At 36.3% G+C, this 23,291-nt stretch overlaps 1 protein-coding gene across 3 annotated transcripts in view; it reads left to right on the plus strand.

Annotated features, from left to right (window-relative positions):
• Positions 1-23,291, plus strand: part of LDLRAD4 (low density lipoprotein receptor class A domain containing 4) — a 164,840-nt gene that overhangs the window by 36,061 nt on the left and 105,488 nt on the right. For 2 of the 3 annotated variants that reach the window (XM_072411482.1, XM_072411484.1), the window contains exons 2-3: positions 4,486-4,539; positions 21,062-21,531. In XM_072411482.1, the coding sequence (XP_072267583.1) occupies positions 21,492-21,531 (40 nt within the window). In that variant the 5' untranslated portion in view covers positions 4,486-4,539; positions 21,062-21,491. The remainder of the gene's footprint in view (positions 1-4,485; positions 4,540-21,061; positions 21,532-23,291) is intronic. The other variant, XM_072411483.1, reaches the window with a different exon arrangement.

The following is a 23,291-nucleotide window of genomic DNA, read 5'->3' on the forward strand; positions in this document are numbered from 1 at the left end:
ATGGAGTTGGTTGCTGTTCATCTCTATTTATTTGTATATATATATATATATATATATATACTCTCTATATATATATATATATATATATATATATACTCTCAAGGAACTGTTGTGGTGTGCCTAAATGCATGTCAACCGGTGTGAACTATGTTGACAATGGTTCCAGCTGCCCCCCTTCAAGGCCGAATTCCTCTGGCCTTCTTTTTGTATGGTCTGCTATAGGAAAATGTAATATTTAAATACAAAAAGTGTTATATTACACCAAGCCTTTCATCCAACATATTGACTTTATTTTGTTTTGAGCATCAGTTCTGAGTGGTCTGTAAAAGGTAAATGGAAGACGTAATCCTCCCTTGTAATCTAAGAACATTTGGAGGTATGGTACAGGTGTGTTGGGGTGTCATTCTGAATGGCATTACATAACATAGAAAGCCTTTCTGTTGTGTAAACCTGTAGTGTCAAAGATAAAATACTGGATATTTATCTTAGAAGAAACCTGAAAGAATTAAATATTAAGCCTACCTTCTTAAAATAATAAATAAAAGATACCTGCTCCAGGGCCTTCAATCTTTCTAAACTCCCTCCCAAATGAATCACTAACTTAAAACCTAATGAAAAGTCTAAACGCCTATTCTATATGCTTGGTAGTGAGAGAAATCTTTGTAGTTTGTAATTAAAAAAAAAAACAAAAAACCCTGAATATTCATATCATCCTTATCTGTTTTTACAGGTTCCTTTTTATTACAAATTTTTGCAAATAGGGTAGCTATTTTGCAGTTTAATTCATTCATAAAACAATATGTTTATTTATGAAAATTGTTACACAATCTTTTTCCTTTTACCTTTTTTTTTTACCTTCATATAACTTGTTTAACACAAATGAACATCGCTGAAGTGGAAAATGTGCCATTGCCAAGGTCAGTTTCTTGTGATTGCTCGCCTGTGGCAAGTACTGCCAGTTGTGACAGACTGAGTCTCAGCAGTCGACAAAGTCACATTGCTGCGCTTGCAGAGGGCGTTGATGTAGGTTATGAACAATACTAGTACCTTGCAGGGAGACTGAATGTCAGAACATTGTTTTAGGGAAGTTGTGCTTTTTGGATGATAATCCATTGAAAATGTTTCATAAAGAAATTTCATCTAATTAATTGAAATCAGGCTTTAAAAATAAATATTTTATTGATCTATTTTTTTATACATAGCCAGCACTGGTTTGCTCCACTTGGTGAATTTTACCCCTGCTTTTTAATCATTAAAATCTAAATATGTGGGTTTTTCCATTATCCATTTTTCTGAAACAATAATTTGACCAAAATTAATATTATTATTATTATTAAAATGTCATACTATGACATTTTTACAAGATACTATGTATCTTTTTAATAGTATTTTTGTATTCGGCAAGCTTTTAAAAGAGCTATACTTCACATAAGACAGTCACCCAGAAACAGTCCATGCATGTTTGTCTTGCACTTTTACTCTGCAAGGCAGGAAACAAACTTTCGTTCATAAAGAAAATCCTAAAGAGAATCTACTTCCTCCCTGATTTGCATTTTCCTCTGCATCCATCACCAGATGGAGGAGAGAGTATCTTCTATGATAAGCATCAAACCAGTGATTGGTTGTATATGTTTCCCACTGAGCTAACATTGCTTGGTCCAGGCCATGACAATATGGAGTTGATATCTGTATCCCCAAGATGCCATATGAAGTGGAAAATGCACTCTAAGATGCATGCTATTCAGTAAGTAGTCTTTAGGCAGCTCTACAGAACCCCATTGTTATGGAACCAGTTGGGTCCAGTGAATTTCCCCCCACTTCTTAAGGTCCCATAAAGTTGCAAGGCCCATGTGTGATCCAGCAGATTCCCATATCTCTGATTGTATTTGGCTTCTACATGGATGTGGCAAGGGGTACCCAAAGGGATGATAGGTGCAGAGGCCTCAAACACATGGTTTTCTTTGAGGATTCAGATTTAGGGGCCTTGATAGAAGTCTTTTCTAATAGATGTCACTAGGAGGCCTTGTTTGCAAGGGTGTGAGCCAATCATCAATGTGCATTGAACATTGGAGTCTGGAAAATATTAGGGGTATGGTATAATAATTTGCTCCTGAATTTTATTTTCCTTTATATGTGGTTTGTCTCTCAATGTGTTGCCAGTTTTTTTTTCCTTTTCTTTAAATAATCTTTTAAAAAGGTAATTTTTTCATGGTCAAAAGACACATTCAGCTTGTTTTACCATGTATTGTCGCTTTACAAATGTATTGCCCCTTTACAAAAGTACAAAAAAATACCTGTTGGTATTTTTGGAAACACAGTGAGTTCCCAACTTACTGTGAACTTTGCTGGTCCTGCAGACATTGTTAAACTCCCTGGCGGTCTAATTATGTCCGTATTTTTATGTCAAAAGCGGTAAATTGTTTTGCATTGAAATTTGTTGTTTAATATTTGAGGCCTGTAATTCTTAGGTATAACTCCTGAATATGATAAGTTTGAAACACAAACTATAAATTAAAATATAAAAAAAACTGTAAATAATAATTATAAAATAATGAATTAAAATTTTTTATTTAAAAATATTTTTTTAATTTTTTCTAAACAATGGTATAATATTAGATAAACTTTTGGATTTATGATTTATTTTTTTTACTATCACTGTAATCAATTTTTTAAAAGCAGATTATAATATAATTTGCTTTTAAATTTCCCGCCAAGCCACTCCTCTCCAGTGTACCAATGCTTCACGCATCACATCGATCAAGCCGAGGATGTGATGCAGAAGCCAGCCAGGGATTGTTGGAAGACGCTGCTGGATCGAGGCTCAGGGTTACGGCTTTTGTTACATAAAATTCACCCTGAGCCACACTTGGGAATACCGACGGGAGGTTAACAGCCCTGCTCAGTTATCTCTGTGGACCACAAAACACTTTCTCTTTATGTCATGGAGACGAGGATAACGTTGGTCCTCCATAGATAAAGTAGAGTGTCTGTGAACATTTTATGTTCTTGGGAATAAATACACTTTAGGTAATGTCCTACCAGAAAGATTGATTAAAATATTATGTCTGTTAATATCCAAAGTAGGAATTTATGAATGTCTTCTTGCGGCGCATGTAATAAAGATCAGTTTAAATTACATGGTATTTTTGAGGTTTAGTTCCCCTTTATCAGACTAATCTTTTCCATCTTTGGTACAAATTCAGGGAGTACGATTTATATCTAGTCAGCAGGCCCAGTTTACAAGTTTAATAAATGTACATGTTTTATTAATGCAAGCCTACTGCATCTAGACACATGGCTTTCAGCTATAATTATATTCCACAAGCTTCTGCTTGCTGCACAGTTACCATTAATACCTCCAACATTAGAAGCCAAATGACTCATAAGCGTTGGATTTTTCTGTGTCCCTTATTGCTGTATAATTCATAGCTGTTGCAACTGAATTAGCATAAAACCACGCTTCATGCTAGCAATAGTAGCTGAAAATACTGCTGTCATTTTTTTTTTTTCTCTCCTAAAATGATGCTTTAAATAAAGATACACTCCAGACAAAATTAAATTAAACTAATCCTTGAAACGCATTCAGGACAAACTGTCTAGTGGCTTGGGGCTTCAGTGTTACAAATGTCAACTCATTCTCTATTACCCCAGATTTAGTGATTTCTGAACCCCCTTTTTGGCTTTCTGTTTTTAATACAGGAGACACGTTCTCAAATACATGCTACAGATTGTGTCACTGCTGCTTGCCTACAGAAGACTACCAGATAAATTCAGACAGATCAACATGATTGACCATTCATAAGATAGACCATATCGTTCACCATTGTGCAAGCACTTTTTGTACTAAAATGCTTCCATGATGCTGACAGTTGTTGGGGGAAGGGGTTGTGTATTATTTTTCAAAAGAATATCTTCACTACCAAAATTTCTATATAATCCTATCTGCAGCAAAAATGAGGGTCCCTGCCAAATGCCCCCTAAAAAACTTGGATAATGGAAGTCCAAACACTACACACACAGGCCATGTGGCTACCTACCACTCTTCCACAGTTTGACCTCCATGTCCTCGCTACCTTGCCAAAAAATATTCAGCCTCATCTAGAATGTTTCCTTGAAAACCTGCTATATCTAATATTATATAAAAACAGCTGAAAACTGTGCAGGCATGCTTTTGTAATAGGCCCACTTTCTGCTTTTACCTGGACCAGCGTAAAGTTACAGAAAACTCTGCAAAAGTTTGTATCATCCCTTTGGTTTGCTGCACACAGTCAGACGCAGTTGACCTAATTTTGCAGGTATTAAACATCTGTTGAGGAACTTTTCTGGTGCAAGGCACAAATATATTTTTGTAAGGCAAAAATATATTGGGGCAGCTGAAGAAATATATGCAAGTCTTGATGTATTTGATTATCTTTCTGGATCTCTACGGAATCTACCCAATTGTTTCTACATATGTAAAAAATTACCTTTTTCCTTTTCTGTTAGGTCTGACCGCTGTCTCTCTCCAAAAGACTGGCCCTGACCTTCATTTTACATTAGGTATGGAAAATATAGCCTTTATTACTTCTCCCCCAATGATCAAAAATCAACATCGCAACTTTGTAGAAGGGTTTGCAGCAGAGGCTTAACTAAGTTGGACATTTGTGAGCACAAGGAAAAACTGCACAGGCTCCAGGATTTACAGAATTAGTGATTGTGTCAGCATCTCAGTCCAGAAAGTAGATACTGATCCATTTTCTAAATTATATTAATTCAATTAGATATTGTAATCCAGACAGATATCAGACAAGATGGTACATGAAAACTTGTAGTGGGTCACTACAGTAGGGAATTGTAATTCTGATTATAATATGGGTGCATAGTGTAAAGTGTATGCCTGCTGTTACTGTTACAATCAGAGTCTTTTTTTCAAGTGCACATACACCAGAGGGTAAATTAATAAATATTTTTACACAAGATTTGCACATTTTTCTAATTTGATTTATTAGGGACATGTTTGAATCATGGGAGAAACCTATGTGAATCTAGTGTGAAAACATTTATTAGACCTTTTTACTAGATGTGCATTTAAAAAAAAAAAATGATACCTGATTTGGTTTAGTTGGGCATATACTCGTAGAAATATACTTTTGAAAGATCTAGTACCTCAAGTACTATATCTTATTATTGTATGTTTTTGTTTTAAAAGTGTTGCCCGTTAGCCTCTGGCTTCAAAGTTTGTGTCCTTGACTCAAAAGATGCATTCTGCTAGTAAAATCTGAAATCCAGATCTGCATTCTTATTTCAGGTCATCAACTCACAAAAACAAAGCCGTGGGGCAGCATAATAAAAAAAAAAAGTAGAATTTTCAACAATGGTAGTCCAGGTATTTGTCCAAAGACAAGTTCCCTTTAAGGTTTTTTTCACAGACAAGTATCATTGGTGTGTAATTATGGTACAGATTTCTCTGGGCTGTACAATCGCATTGCTAATGGCTATCAGCAGTTAAAGTGCGTAAGAGGCTTCTGCGAAGACATGTGTATGAATTATGATATATAAATGCTCCCACGAGGCATGCCTGAAGTGGTTAAATCAGTGGTCGCTTACCTCTTTCACCACTTGAAATAGAGTTCCACTGGGAAATAATATGTGTAAATATTTTATACAAATACATGTATTATTCATGAACCTTTTCCCATCCTATCTCAGCAGTTAAACTGACATTCACTTTTTTTTCCCCCCTCGAAATCCCAATGCTGGCTGCTGTGTGTACACTTTGTGCCAGTTCACATGTGATCACTGTGTAGGTCAGTCTGTGAAGCATGTTAAAATGTGTGAAGGAATGTAGAATTTCAGGGTAGATCTGCAATACTAGGATTAAATAATGATATTTTTTTGGATGCCCAAACAAATATATTTTAAAATACACAGTATAGAAACTTTATAGCACTTTATAGCTCTCATATCATTTGGTTTGTAAATATAATGATAAATCTTAAGAACAAAAGATGTTCACATTTTTCTTTTATATACATTTTACATTTCTTTAGGCATTTTATCTATTATCCAATTTACCAAACTTATCCAATTCAGAAGGTGCTAATACTGACGTGCTTGTAAACATGCTGGCTTCTTTGCTGTTTTTACCTTCCCTGTCATTGTCTTAGAAATAACAAATCAACAAACTGTCAATCTGCATGTTTATCTTTGCATGTCCCGATAAGAAGGTAAGTTAGGACAGCCCATGTAATATTTTCTAATACAGTTCCCTGCAACTTTAATTTGTGTTGCCTTTTTTTTATTCCTAGTGTATTATATAGCATGGTACTCTTTTGGCACAATAACTATCTCTAGATTGTTTCTATAAGATAGGAGCCTAGGTGCGCTGAATTTTGATTTCTACTTAAGACCCCTGAATTCTACTAAAGCTACACTGAATTTATTTTAAATACAGTATGCCCATACAGTTTTGTAGGAGTTTGTAAGCACTGAAAAGGAGGTTTAAACCAAGATATGTGGCAGCGAAGAGTTCCAAATGCCTAAAATTTGCAAAAACACATGAATGCATTATTTTTGCATTGTTTTGCATTATTTTTTTATTTAGTTTTTTTTACAGCCCTTCAAGAAAACCCTCTGGTGTGAACTGGCCTATTGTAATGAATGGAAATTTCAGACATGAGCGTTTAGGCGCTAGGGAAACCGTCTGTGTAGACTTATTTTAATATAGCTTTCTGCGGCATCAAAGCTTGGGGTGTAGTTCACAGGTTTTGTAGGCCTGAAATAGCCAAGTGGCAGGCACTTCCCAGTATCAAGTGTAACATGATTTATTGAAACCTGGAGTGGAGCTTTCATTACACTTTTGTTCCGCCTGGCTTTGCTCTGTAGTAGCGCTGAATGAATATCATAACTGGATAAACAGTTATACAAATCATTTGGCAGACAGGACATGTTCTTTGTTTCCTTTCCTTTTTTGTTCAGGTCATACCAGTAGATGGTGCTGTATACTCATGTAAAGTGTGTAACAAACTCTTATTGTGCAGTTTAATATTAAAGCAATTTGTTACATTTTACAAAAAGGACACAGCACCCTCTACTGGTGGTCAATGGTAATGTACTAAAGGTCATTTGAGAGCAAGCGTACCCCCATCATAACCAACTCAAAACCACAAAATTTGTACTTGAAAAAAGGGGTGAAAAGATACGCAGACTGATCTTGTGTAAATTAAAGCTTTTCTGTAATAAATCAATGTTTTAAAAAAAGCACACACAATGAAAGTATTATTTCACATTTTATTATTTGGCATTTCTGTTGATTACTGTTTTAAACCTTAGCAATGATGACTACACTTTGTTCTCAAGATTTATATTCCTGTCAAAGCAGTTTTCTGTATTTTCCAAATATGGTTTATATTAGGATTTGTTTTTTTATTCAGGTTTATTTGGTATTTGAATGGGGTGGTGGTCAGCATAAGAACAAGACAACTTGCATTGGCTCAGCAATGGCAGCTGCCATATTTCAAGTTTGTTTTTTGTATTTTCTATGGACTGTTGATGTTACACAGCACAAATGTTTGCTGTAAATATTAGAATTTGTATGTGTAACAAAAGAAGCAAGGTGATGCCAGAATGTATTTTGTACCGAGATCATAAAAAAATGCAACTATAGGAAGTGTTTACTGCAATTTGTTCTGTAAAATCATGAGTATTTCACAGGAGTATTAAAATTGTCAGATTTACTGTGTATATTTTGTAAATCAGATAAAACACCTTCACTGTGTTTATGCATTTCATTCCAACTTCTATATATATTTTCTAGCCATTGAAATGAAGGTGCACACATAGACAAGCTGTACTCTGGCTTTGTTTGTCTGAAAGCAGTATTTAAACTATGGTATAGCAGCATCCTTGCACCCATTCAATAAAGCACTTGACTTTTAACTTATCTGTTCAAGCAGAGGAACATACAGATGTTGGTGAGTTTCTGTAGCTTTCTTCCAATTGGTTCTACCAGTATTTTTTTTTTTTTTTGCGGAATTGAAACCAAATGCTAAAGACCAAGCAGAGATCTTAGTTTAAGTACACTTTTGTTTCAGACTTCTAGCATGGGGGTATTCTGTTCATTCAACATGAAATTGTATGTTGAACCAAAACCACAGTTTCGGCACAGCATCACCATTTACAACTTCCCAATGTGTGCGCTAACTACTACACAGTATTTATATAGCGCCAACATATTACGCAGCGCTGTACAAATCCATAGTCATGTCACTAGCTGTTCAAAGGGGCTTATTATCCAACTTCCCTACCATAGTCATATATATTTATATATATATATATATATATATATATATATATATATATATATATATATATATAATTATAAATAAAAGTCTGTTTACATAGCTCAGTAGCTTACATTAAAATTTATACATGAAAATAAATCTGTCATAGGAAAGACTCTTCCTGCCTGTTCTTTTAAAGGAAAGGTCTGTGCAGAGTTTTCAATGAGATTTCAATTCTTTATCTTTAAAAAAATTCGATTTTCTCTGTCCATACTGTCTTCTGGGTACACATTGTATTGGATATTTAGAGAGTTCTACAGATGTCTTTTTTTAGGTACCATCCTGTTTGTATAATGGCAGCATTCAAACTGGAATACCTATTCTGCTATTCTATACCTTGGTTTTTAAGGCAGCACAAAGTATTTGAGAGGATTGCCGTGTTGAGAATTTCTGCTTTTTGAAGCAGGATGACAGAAATGCCCTCACTAGCTACGTTCCTACAATGCAAATTTCTTTTATTCAGTAAGCAAATCCTGTAGCTAGGATTTCCCATTCCATGCGTACTTTGTGGGCACTGAATACAAAAAACTTGGTTTGAAAAGGCCTATTCTGATAAACCACCCATAGCAGATTGAATTCATTCACTCTGAGTTCTGTGGCATTTCGGCCCCTTCTACCAGCATCGATATGTAGCTCGCTCAGAGAAAGATAGTGAGATACCCCTACAGAAAAACATTTTAATTAATGTCCATCTAGACAGCAATTGTACTGTGAGCGCAGTGTGCTGGATTCCTCTGTTCTCTTCCTCCTCCTTTCTCTCCAACTCTATTAGGATTTGTCTGCATATTTTAATGATTTTCTTTTAAACTGCAGTAATAGGGCTTATGCACAGTGGGAAATTGATTAATTTGGTTTCAGCAGCCACCTGCCTTTTAAATTGCATGCGACTAAAACTCTGCTCGTGACAGAGTACAATGGAAAATTAGTTTGGACTGTGGGTGGGCTGTGAAACAAAAAGAATTTACTTCAAATTGCTCAACCCAGTCAACATGGATTGACAGAATTTTGTGAAGAACAAGGATGGGGGGTGGGGGAGAGGGGGCACTCTCTCTTTTCCGAAGACCTCGATAAGCTGGCATTTCCATGTAGCTGCCATTACTTTGCAACACTTTGTACTTGGTTACTGGTAGCCTGGTATGTAACATCATTGATTGGTCAACAATGTCCTTGGCAGTTGACACCAAATCAGTTATAAAGGAAATGAAAAAAAAGAGCTGGCGGAGTTGATTGGCACATTCTGAAGGAGCCTTTCTACTGCAGGTCGCTGAATTGAATCAGGCTCAAGTTGGCAGCTATCAGAGGTCATTAACATCAAATGTCTGTTCTGTTACTACAGATCTTTGATATCCTTGGTGACAGACATCTGTGTTCTCTTTATAAGGTTGTGTTAAGCTTAACAAATGCAGATGTATCAGACCATTGTTCTAACTACAAACTTATCTAAAAATAATAGTTTGTATTGACACAGTACATTTACTGTAGAATGACTTTGCCATAGCTTGAGCTTTTATGAAAGATAAAGTATGTTTATTTAATGTTTAACCAAATGCCACAATTAAGTTTAAAAAAATATCTATGCAAAAGTTTAGGGTACAGTCAAAAACAAATTGTGGGATGTCATCCATCTGCTTTTTTAAATGTTTCCCAGCACCAGTAAAACAGTTTGTCCTCTACCGGTAGTATGCAGCCAATTAAAAGCAGTGGTCTCTCTACAGGGGTCTAAGACACTTAAATTTTGGTCATACCTACCACACTGCAATCAGGGAGCATACCTAGTGGGTGCCAGAAGGTCAAAAAGTAGGTGCTAACAATAGGTTGCTGTCAAAGCAGGTGTTAAAAATTTGCACCATTTTCCAGCTGAATACACATACGGAATGGTTTTAAATATGAAAAAACTTCTCTAATGCATAAACATGACAAATTTAGTGTTCCCATAGGTATCCAGCAACCCCTATATTTTTGTCAGCTTTCTACTGTCCCATTATATGTCCCATGTTTCCATTGTCTTTGTAATATGTCCCAACTGCCCAGTTCCCCTGAATTGTGACTACCTGGAAACCGCCAGGCAGTTACTGAAGTGTGCTGGGACATGCCCCCGGCTGAAAGGGGGTGGGGAGAACACTGCAACCTTGGGACACTGGGACCTTTACTCAACCTGCTTCAAACAGTGTGAAACTAGTAAGTTGTTTTTAAGGTATTGTGCAGTTTCAATGTGGAACCAGGGGTGCGTGTAGGCAATAATTTGACACACTAGATTGGGCTGGTCAGTGAGTGCATGGCAGATTGTTTACCTGGATGTGCACCCACTGATCAGTGTATGACCACCCTTACTGTACACCCAAATGACAGGCCCACAGAAACATATTCACCTCTGAACAAAGGAACTTTTCTATTTATTAATGCATAGAAAGCTATTTTTTTTTCTTTTTTTTTTTTTTTTGTTGGCGTCCAGTTCAAAAAAATATATTAAAACCCAGATAAGACCAATATTACTTCTGTTTAGGACTAGGTAGGAGAAAATATAAAAAACACAGATGTCAGAACTATGCAAAATAGAGTACAGCAGTGGGTAAGAGAATGAGAGGGTAGGAGAAAAAAGAGAATAAGATCATAGAATTAAAGCAAAAAAAAAAAAAATACATTTCAGAAATGCGTTGAAAAAATTAACAACCCTTTATTTAATGAAAACTAGATTGCGGCCAATACTAAATAAATTATTCTTGTTTGTGTTGCTGTAGCCATTAATGCTACAGGTGAAAATCGGCTTTTGAAAAGTATATCCTTCAAATTACCTCTATAGCCACACACTCAGTGAAGTGTGGGCTGTAAAAAAATATAAATAAGTGAATCCCTGTTAACAAGCCAAACCTAGGTTTTAAAGCAGGCTAGCACAACATTACACAATAAAAATAACCATTAAAAGATACATAATTAAACCAGCTTTTGCTGCAATAATAAGCTTCATTCATGAGAGGTCTTCCTCAGCATATTTTTCTTCCATGTAGTATCCTCACTGTGATAGCCAACACCATTCAGCCTAAACCTAATTTGGCCTGCTACTGGACAATGAAATTAAAGCTGTACAGTGACTAGTCTCTGCTTTCTCTTGCTATCAGCATAATTCTTGTCCCTATATGAATGGATTGATACTTGTGCTATACCCTCCTCCCATAATCTGGACTGAAACAGACTAAAATCAGGTTAAATTTAGGTACTTACAATGAATAAAAAATAATATAGTATTAATAATTACCCGCCTTCATTAATGTGTATCACTTATTTAATTATATCTGCCAGACGTTCAACTTTTAAGTGTAGGTCTACTTTAAATTTAGCCGATTCATACAGTGAGAAAAAAAACAGAATGAATAGATATTCTTAGAAAGCAGCATGCACACCTTCTAATGTGAGAGACGCTTGGATTATTTTGCTTCCTTGCTGGAAACCTATAAATCTCCCTGAGCACACAGACATTGTGTAAAGTAACACAGAATGACATCTATGCTGGATGATCTGCCCAAAGGTCCTAGTTTACCCGTTTATCACAATATGTTATTTAAGATGTTCCTGAAAGCCTTCCACAGCCTGAGTGTGCTGATGCTCAGTCAAGCCAAACAATGCAGAGGCAGAAAGAATTAACACACATTTTATTCTCTTGCAAACTGAATCTGACATTTCCCTATGATTCTCTTGTTAGTAAATTAATAAGCAGGGACCTTGAAAGGAAGAAAAATAGCTTTATCAGATTATATTTCTGCCTACTGAGCAAGGGCATCATTATTTGTTGCTGGTTTAAGTAATTTATTTGTATCTAATTAAAGAATGAGTAACTCTGTAAAATAATTATCCACTGAATAAATAATCTATCCTGTAAAAAAGTGGATGAGAATGTGTGTGTGTGTGTGTGTGTGTGTGTGTGTATGTATATANNATATATATATATATATATATATATATATATATATATATATATATATATATATATATATATATATGTGTGCGTGTGTGTGTTCAAAATAGGATACAATCATAGAGTAACACAGTATGGTCTGTAAAAGTGAGTGCAAACCCAGGCTTCTATTTTATGTAAGCTTGAATACACTTGTTCAGTCAAAATCAAAAAGTGAATTTTTCCATTCTTCAAGCATGTAAATATATTGGTGTCCTCATCATCTGATGTATGAGGTGTTTGAAAAACAGAACAGCTGTTTCCAAAATGTGCAGAATAAATGTTAATTTTATGCGGATTTTTACTTTCTGGACTTGGTTTGATAACGTTTCTTCTTTCTTTTGTCGTATGACAGCACTGAACCTGGAGGTGCTTAGAACAGATCACTTCCATGTTCACAAGATTGAATATGTGTCATCTCATTTTTCTCTGGTTTGAAGCTTCCCTTTGGAGGCATTGGAACAACAGCAGGCGGAAGTGGGATGGGTGCAGGGTGATCTGGGACTTTTCATAGAAGTGATTGGATGGCTTTACAGACTGTTTGGATCACTATATGCAAGGGCTGATCTGGGAGGAAACAAAATTACCCCATAATTGTTATAGTTACCAGATTTTGGCTTGCATGCCAGAAATGCCACCACAATAAGGGATACAAGCTGGATGCAAAATGGTAAAATTATTTGCACCGAACTGTGAGCACTGGGGGTCAGCAAATATTTATAGTGTTGTTAGACTTCGATATTCTTAAGCCATTTTAATTATTTGCTACTGGTGTGTTACTTTATAGGTATGCTATAATAAATGAATAGCTGACATAATTTTCTTGGCCTTGATTCTAAGGGACTCTCTTAATAACAAAATGTAATAAATAATGATATATACCCTTTGTAGAGAATTCAGGACATTTTTATGCTGGCCTCTATTAATGATTTATAGGAGTATCCTGATTATTATGTGTGACTATAAGACATTGTGGAATGCTTTGAATAGCGTACAACATAAGGGCTAGAGTCTTGAGCAATGTTCCATGCACAGTGAGATTAATTGGCCAGCTCAGTCCTGCAAATTGGAACACTCAATAAAAATTTTCTTAAAATGTTAATGTGGAATCAAATCAAAAGGTTCAGCAATTGTAGAAATGTGTCAGAAATAATTGTATTTAAGTTATTTTTTTCATTTGGTAGTAGTGTTTAAATTTTTTAATAATAAAAAAAAAAGCAAAACTAAATCTTCAGTACCACTACCTGTCTCTGTACCATTAAAGGGTAAAAAAAAAGATCTTAGCTTTTTCTTTTTAGCTGTGTCGGGATGATGTAACTGTTGGGTTCTGCTAAATTTGTAAGCTGGGCAGGGGTCAGGCAGGTAAGAACAGTTGTTACAGAAGGGGCATTGCAATAAAACCTGCCTGATTGCCATTTGTTCAAAGTGGGACTTTACTTTTATTTTTGTATAATAATAGTGAAAGGGAGACAATGGTTTGGGTTGTAAATTTCTTAAATTGTTTTGTTTTTTTAAATTTTGTAACACAAACATTAGCATTTCAAAGTTTGTGATCATAAAAATGTTTGTTGTTTTTCAATCAATAATTGAAAGTTTAAAAATCCACATTTACACACACATATACATATACACATTCAGTGAGGGAACGTATTTGATCCCCTGCTGATTTTGTACGTTTGCCTTCTGACAAAGACCAGTCTATAATTGTAATGGTAGGTTTATTGTCGGTGTGAGAGAGAATAACAACGAAAAGAATCCTCAAAAACCTCAGTGCTCAAAAGTCTGAGCTTGATGTACATTGTAATAAGTGAAAAGAGTATTTGCCCTATCAACCTGTCTGGAGACTGGCTAGCCCACTCCAGGTCCTTCGTGTGCTTCTTTTTGAGCCACTCTTTTGTTGCCTTGGCTGTGTGTTTTGGGTCATTGTCATGCTGGAATACCCATCCACGACCCATTTTCAATGCCCTGGCTGAGGGAAGAAGGTGCTCACCCAAGATTTGAAGATACCTGGCCCCGTCCATTGTCCCTTGGATGCGGTGAAGGTGTCCTGTCTCTTTAGCAGAAATACATCCCCAAAGCATAATGTGTCCACCTCCATGTTTGGCAGTGGGGATGGTGTTCTTGGGGTGATAGGCAGCATTCCTCCTCCTCCAAACACGGCGAGTCGAGTTGATGCCAAAGAGCTCGAATTTGGTCTCATCTGACCACAACACTTTCACCCAGTTCTCCTCTGGATCCTTCAGATGTTCATTCAAACTGCTGACCGGCCTGTACATGTGCTGTCTTGCGCAGGGGGACCTTGCGGGCTCTGCAAGATTTTTAGGCCTTCACGACACCAATTGTTTTCTTGGTGACTATGATCCCGGCTGCCCTGAGATCATTGACAAGTGCCCCCCGTGTAGTTTTGGGCTGCTACGTCACCGTTCCCATGATCATTGCAACTCCACGAGGGGGGACCTTGCATGGAGCCCCAGACGGAGGGAGATTAACAGGTATTTTGTGTTTCTTCCATTGGCGAATTATCGCGCCAACTGTTTTCTGATTGATTGTTTGCTTCTGTGGACAGGTGTCTTTTTTACAGGTGTCTTTTTTACAGAGGGTGCTCCTAATCTCAGCTCGTTACCTGATTACAGTGAAGACTCCCGGGAGCCTGAAATCTTGCTGGTTGATAGGGGATCAAATACTTATTTCACTCATTACAATGCACATCAAGCTCTGACTTGCTCAAGCACTGGGTTTTTGAGAGTTCTTTTGTTGTTATTCTGCCTCCCACACCTACAATAAACCTACCATTACAAATATAGACTGGTCATTTCTTTGTCAGAGGTCAAATGTACAAAATCAGCAGTGGATCTAATATGTATTTCCCTCACTGTGTTTATGTATATATATATATCATACATTGGTGTCTCTAGTGGCTGAGAACCAGGGTATGTGACCTGTGTCCCACCTGCAAACCCTTGCTTTTATACCTTTAAACCTAATACAGCTGCAACTGCAAAAAAATAACACAATCTGTCATTCATGTTGGCTCTTGCTAGATCACAATAAAGAAAATGAAAGAATCCCACTTATCTGAAGATAATCATAATGAACATCCTTCTAAAAAAAAACAAAAACATTTTATATATATATATATATATATATATATATATATATATATATATAAAAATGTAATAAAAGTTTGAAAGTTTAAAATTTAAATTGTTTTAGGATTACTACCTGTAGTTTGATATAAAAAATACCTTCTACCAACATGACAATGAATGCACTAAATACAAGTATGACAAAAGACCAATGAAATATAAATTCAACTTTCTAATTTCTTCACTTTACAAAAAACTAAGTGTGTGCATGGAAATGGAAGCAGTGAGGAGAAGATGGTAATGGCACAGCCAAGGGGAGATTTTGAACATTCCCCATCCCTATGTACTCCTGACCCCTGCCAGCTGTGAATTGCCTATCCCATATCTCTTGAGTCCTGCACTATGCAGGTTTTGTACTCTTGACCTTGGCACTCTGCATAATACAAAGTGTAGAACCCTGCACTATGCACATTATCTAATCTTGACCCCTGCGCTCTATTAAGTACTTCTGATACCTGTGCTTTACATAATCGTGCCCCTGCTCTTTATGCACTTTTTTCTGTATTGCATACTCTTGAAACACTTTTTGCGTCTTTTAAGTTCTTGTTAATGTAGGCTCAGAAAAAGTGTTAATTTTCTTACATTTTTAGAATTGATCCTTTGTAATGAGGTTTAAATATGTCTGTGGACACAATAATACATATTGTTGCACAATAATTAAAACATATTTTGTGGATAGGAGTGTGGCATGTATATGCCATGTATACAGTGAGTAAGCTTATGTTTTTCTAAATTTGGACACATTATTTATTGTGGGCTTTATTATCAGTCTTCTCCAGGTGACCAAAACACAAATCTCCCAAAGCATCCCTTTATATACTTTGCATATATACGCACTTTTTTTTAATCAAAGCCTAATTAAATTGATTTATAAATATAGCCACCACATAGTTGGTGTCACAGATGGACGCTACTGCTTGAAATGACTGATTGACTGACTTATTATTTAAATGTAACTGGCAAGCCCCATTTTGACCAGCTATTACTCAAATGTCCTAATGAATTAATCTCTTAGCTTAATCTTAATAGAATTTAAAAGATAATTTGCTTTGCAGAAAGCTTTGTATTGGTGTTAGGATGACTAAAACAAAATAAAATAAATAGCTTTTCTTAAGATTGGCATTCCAATTTTAATTGTTAGGTATTTGCTAATGAATGGTCTTCTTAGAAAGCAATTTCAATCTGTTTTGAGAAACAAGATTATTACCTGCATCAAATCTGGATTTCATATAAACATTTCTAGCATTGTTTTAAGATCAAGCTGAATAGGGTCAGGATAAAAAAGCAATAAGCCTAGATGTATCCTGTGACAGTAGAAATTAATCTGCAGGTTGTTAGACCCCTTTCAAGTCCTTTTTTGACTGCTTCCTTATTACTTCTTGAATACCACTGTCATTTGGATTAGGGAAAAGAACACTGGTGGTGCTGATCTTTGAGACAAAGGTCCTGATTTACTAAAGCTCACCAAGGCTGGAGAGAATACACTTTCTTCAGTGAAGCTTGGTGGTCCAGAAAACCTGGAATGGATTTCTTTAAATCATTTGCTATTTTCTAGCAAATGTTTTGAATCCCGGACCAGATCCATTCCAGGTTTGCTAGATCACCCAGCTTCACTGATCAAAGTGTATTCTCTCCAGCCTTGGAAAGCTTTAGTAAATCAGGGCCCAAGTTTGAAACTAAATCGCAATACCTGAAACTGGCAAATGGGGAAAATTTTCAATGGATCAAAAAGCACATTTGGTGGTAAATGACTGGAAACAGTTTTATGAATAGTTGAGCTTAGGTTTGAAGTGTTTGGCTCAAGGAGGAAACTATATGAAAGTAATAAACAAATGCTTGATTAGTGTTAGATACCTTCTGTTAAGCATGGCAATGGGTCATCTTTGGCAAGTGGATAGGTTGAAGACTTAAACAGAATGCAGGATGACCAAAAAAGTTATCATTCTTCTTTATTACATCACACAATGCCCTGTGGTCAGTTCTTGATTGGGGCATATTTTTATCATGTAGCAGGACAGTAATCAGAAGCATTTGCCTATGTTGCCATTGCCTAAGTTGCCATTTAGTGAGGAAGCATGAATCGGGTCAATGTTTAACTAGCCATCATATTTGCAAGATGTCAGCTTTATGAAAATCTTGGCCCAGTTGCACGTTAAGGTCAAAGAAAAATGCCCGACAAACCAGTTGCGATTGTGATTTTAATGGAACAAAAACAGCACTACAAACTTTTTTTTTTTTTGTAGTGATCAATGTCTTTTTGGGATTTTTTATGGCGTGACCACACATTTTGTAGACATTAATGATGAACTAGGTTGAACAGACTAAACCTTCATAGTGTTTCCCTACACATTTCGTTTTGTATCGCTTCTTCGCCAATGGATCATGCCAATTCAACATATGTGGTCATATAGGGTAACAAAAACAAACTGCTTGCTGAAGGAATTGCAAGGCATTTCTGGGTAGGCCAGCCAGGTTTATAGAGTAGAAAAAAAAAACTCAAATGACAATTCAGCTGCACTCAGTTCAGTCTTGTACAGCTGGTGTCCCTGCCTACCCCAAAAAATCCATATGAAAACCGAACAGCTAGAATAACAGGGTCCTGCCAAGCTTGTAATTTTATCATATCATATATTGGCCATAATTGTAAATCGTACTTTTTTGAAGAATAAAACTTATAAATGTGCACAATGTGCACAATAACAGTGCACATATTTGGTTTGTGTGTTATATATATGTATATATTCAGCAACAAAGGTTTTCTGGAACACAATGAAATAGGTAAAGATTTGGGTTCATATTTACTGTAGGAATGGTCAGTCTCTCAGATTGCCCCTTTCATCAGAAATTGGCTGACAAAACAGACAAGAAGTAGCTTACAGAAACACCCAGTCTAGATGTTTGCATGGCATGAGCAATTTGTTGCCTGGTTTCAACAATATGGCTATTTAAAGCATTTAGATCTTCTTTTTTTATTCTTTGCTATGTCTGTATGACTAAACAGTTCTGTGCAATTAGTCTTGTGTTTTCTGCATGAACTCAAAAGCATAATTTTCAATTATTGCTAGTATCTACCTTAAAGTGCAAAACATGTTAGCTATCTGACTTTAAACTTAAGGCCATATGAACAGTTTTACACGTGGCCACTGGTATATAAAGGAATGATTTTCCTACACAAGAACTGTACTTCAGTCTTTGGATTTAAGTCATTTATCTTTCCTTGGCTCTCCAGTTGTTCCTCCATACATTTTCAGTCTGTAATCTCCCCTGGTAAATGACAGCCCAGGCTTTGATCAAGCACTGGCTGATGGAGCAAGATAGATTGAATAATCTGTTGCAGGTACAGTATGCTTACATGGCCTAAAGGGATATTTATTACTTCTCCTTTTTTCTTTTGATGAAAACTTTCTAAAAATAGACTGAAATTCATGTTTATTTATTTAACGTTCACAGCATTGACTGTTAATTCCAGGATTTGGTTTGCAGAAAAGAAGACGGCAAAGATTTTTGAAGTAAATCTCTCACAAACCTGAGCAACACAAACTAAGCGTATGCTGAGAAAATGTTAATTTTCATGAAAACCTGCAGGGTAAAATAATCACTAAAACAAATGATTTAGATGGATCAGGTAGGAGTTCTCAATTTCACCTTAAAAGTTACAAGGTAATATTAGTCTTGCAGAATTTTGCCCTGAGATTGGTTAGAATATAACCTAAAGCAGAACTAAATTCATGCTATTCACCTATCCGTGTTCCAGCACCACCATCTTCCTTCTCTCTTTTTTTTTTCTCTTCTAGAGGATCTTTGGCTATGCTGGGATGGCAGAAGGTTTAATTTACCCATTCGAGTGAAGAACCCAAATTGGATAAATGGGTAATTTATCCAATTTGGGTTCTTAACTCGAATGGGTAAATTAAATATTCCACTTCTGTTGTTAATTTGGGATGTAGGTACTCTATTATGGATTAATAACTAAGGGGTTCTCTGTTTCTCTCTTCTTCATCCAGGGATAGCGTCATTCCTGTGCGGGCATGCCAGAGTTCATTCATCTCGGCACACGCAGGGCAAGACAGGCTTCTCTGGCAACTAAGGCTAACGCTGTTCATGCTCAGCTCATGTTTCACTTTAGAAACTTTGGGGGCTACTGTAGGTAAGATGCATTACTGCAGAAGGGAAATTGGGGCTGTCCCTTTTCTGCAAAAATGCCCTGCCTGATCATGAAAATTAAAAAGTGAAAATTTAGTTCCACTTTACCAATAGATCACACTTTTAAAGGCCGCCATAGACTTTAAAGGGCGGTTAAACGTGTAGCCATGATCCTACCACTTTAAAGCATCTTTCACAGACAACACTTTACTTGTGCAAAAATGGATGAATTGTGCAACAACCAATGTTTAGTTTATGCATCAAGGGCCGAAATAAGTGTTGCAGATGCTTCTGGCACCAGCTACCATTATGGAGGTTTAATCTTTCTTGTAAAGCATTTAAAATAAATGAATAATCCAATAGGGAGTGTAAACTCTCACCTTTTAACTGTGTGTAAACTAGTATTAGTTATGGTTGGGCCACCACAGTCTACAGAAAAAAATCACATCTAATATTGTATTTGCAGAAGATTTTCCAGTGATCTGTAGATAGAACAAATGTCAGTAATACATATCTGATAACGGCCACTTAATGTCACACAAGTAGAGGCATAGAATAATATTGATTTTACATTCTACTGGCCAAAATGATAGAACCTGTCTATAGTGCCTGTGTCCAGAACTTTCAAGCTTATTAAGATTTTGTGAATACTCAACTGTACAAATGTCTATGATAAAAGTGAAGGGTATGCTTACTTAGAAGTGAGTAGGTCTCGTAGGCATGATATGCAGATATTACCAACAAACAGCTGCTATTAATGGCTTCCTAAAGAGGGGTCACAGCCATGGTGAATGCCTGGACCATGTTTTGCAGTGTCTGTATGTGAGCGTTAACTTGAAAAAACCTAGAAACATACACAAATGGCTAGAGCATTTAAACTTAAAGTATTTTAATCACAAAGGTGGTAATATGGTAGATTGTCCATTGCTCTTCCAATAATGTAAATTTATTCCAGTTGCACTCAATGTTGATATTGTAACATGTTCAGGGGGGTTGTTGCCCAGGCTCTCTTTTTATTGCCAATTCTTGCAAATTGGTTGGTAAACCAGTTAAAAAAATGTCCAATTTAAAGATCAGAGTTCTATATGGTCGTGTACTAATACAACAGGACCAGGAGATGCGCTGTTTACCATTTTACTAGGAAGAAGCAGGCCTGGGATGCTTTTATCTGTTTCTATTAAATTGCGGTCCTGTTGTTCTTTCGCCCCCACCTCTCTCTCTGTGTCCCTTCGATCTCTAGTAACTATGGCTTTGAACTGAATAGATAAACAACGCTCAGAGGGTGATATGCAACTCCAAGCTTATGAAGAGATTTGCATTTCAAAGTGATGTGTGGTCACACTTAGCATCTCAGCAAAATTGTAATATTTACCTTTTGAAACCCCTTTCTCATGTTGACCACTGTTTTCACAAGTTTTTTTTTTTTTCTGCTTTTTGTTCTGTTCAGTGTTGGCAGAGAATGTTGGGTAATCTAATCTCCACATTTCTTTTCTCATCTTTAGTTTACGTGCCTCAGGGACCTGATGCGCAAAAAAAAAAGTGAAGGCCCGACTAAGACTAAAGTCAGCACTAAAACACCCTACCAAGATAAAGGGAACACTGGACTGATGGGATTGCTGCTGAAAAAAGAATTTATCAAAGCACCTCTATGATATCCAGCTCTTTATTTCAACTTTCTATTTACCATCATGGCATCATTTATTTGGTTGGATGGATGACCTGTCTTAAATCTGTCTGTTAGCAGACTCTGCATAGCACCGTTTCAGCAGCCATTTAGGGTCCTTGGCTCAGAGCAGAGTAACTGCATGCATAGGAAGGCAGATAGTGATGGACTCTGACTAAAATGGAAGTAACCTGACAGTTTCCTGCCCACCCGTCATCTCTGGTCCGGACAGGTTAAGGTTGGACATTCACCTTTGCTGGAAGAGCAGTATGCAGGAAGCTGGTTTTCAGGCCACAAATGCTTTCACAGGTAATCATGTTTTCATTGTATTATATATTGTATTTTATGTATTGATTTTTTTTTTTTTACCTGAATGTATCCATTTTTACAAGAATAGATTTAGAGATATTGCAGATGCTTTTATATTTTGTGTGCTAAATTAGTTGTAAATGTTTGTGTGTATAAGTGCCAATATTTTTCTTTTGGCAGCCTGCACAAATTAATTAATATCTGCTCAATATATTTTCGGTAGGATTGCATATCATTGCATAGAATAGGATTCAAACAGAGACTAATATGAGCTCTTCAGCTATACATTTATATGTGTGCGTGTACACATACATTTATTGTGGTTTATATATAGCAGTCATTCATCTGTGTCCCCCCTGGGTCCAAGCTCTTTCAAGTCTCACTGTGCTGCTCGCTTTGACTGTGTCATTTGTGTGATTGTAATGTATTTGTGTTTAAAAATAGTCCAACTATGCCATTCAACACAAAACATATAATCCACATAAATGCAATTTAGGGCTAATCTCCAAAGTCCCCTTCAGTTTTGCACAGTTATACAGTTTACAATCTGTGTACTGAAATTGCTTACTCTGATTTGCGAATAGAAGCTGCAGCAAAGCAGATTAAATTTTCGTATTTCCTGCCTGACGGACTTCAAGTATTATGAAGTTCTTACCTCCCTTACCTGACTGTCCTTGGCCTGCTTCTTCCATTTATTGAATTTAATTTTTTCAATAATGGTTGCACAGCATTCCATCCAGGCATTACTTTGGTTGTCAAGCAAATGGAGCTTTTTAAGAACACTTTCTGTTCTAGATTAACTTTAGCTTTCAAAACATTGGAAATTAGCCTAATTTTCAAGATTCAGTCTACTGCTTGCATTAGGATTAGGGCTTCTGAGGGACATTTTTGAGGCAGGTTGCTTTGATGTTTTAGGAAACCACAGCCAGCTTACTTCTTCATCCTTCTCTCTTCTAACAAATTCGGAAAGCTTCTGAAAGCTGAATAATATGCTGGTACTGACATTTGTCGATTACTGCGGAATACATCTGCATTCAGTCTAGAGTGGAACTGAAGTTGCGCTTTCAAAATTTGTGCTCAGATAGGATTTTTGTGCTGAACAATAACCCTTCTGCAATAAAAAATATGTGCCTGATAGCTGTCTACACAATACTGAGCTACTCATGTGCAGCTCAGAATAGGAAGCTGGGATACCCAGCACATTTTTTACCCAGTTGCAATATTTTTAAAAAGGGGGTTTAGTTTCGGCTAAAACAGTTTCTCTTTGGGATGTATTTCTTTTTCAACTAGTAATAAACTCAAACTAAAAAGCATAGAAAACAAAATATTTTTATTGTAATCATATATAAAGCACCAGCACAGGTCACAACAATTTGTGTGCATTTTGAATCCCTTTTATTAAATATGTGTAAATTTTAATCCCCCTTCCTCCTTCATATGCTCACACGAACCCCCTAACCAGTACCATAAGTAGTTTACTGGGGTAACTATCCCAACCATAAGTATCGGTAAATTTGGTATTGGTCCACACCCTTTCCTGTCCAATAGGGTTATATTAAGTGATTAAAACTTTCAGTTTTGAAGTAATCAAACAAGGGAAACTTGTGATACTTATACAAACTTGATAAAATACATAGCCTTCATTAATTTAGAATATTACCGTATTTTTCGCCGTAAAAGACGCTCCGGAATATAAGACGCACCCAATTTTAAAGGAGGAAAATCTAGAAAAAAAAGATTCTGAAAGATTATTCCCCTTC

The sequence above is a fragment of the Pyxicephalus adspersus genome, chromosome 5 (assembly GCF_032062135.1).
Source record: "Pyxicephalus adspersus chromosome 5, UCB_Pads_2.0, whole genome shotgun sequence".
Taxonomy (NCBI): Eukaryota; Metazoa; Chordata; class Amphibia; order Anura; family Pyxicephalidae; genus Pyxicephalus; species Pyxicephalus adspersus.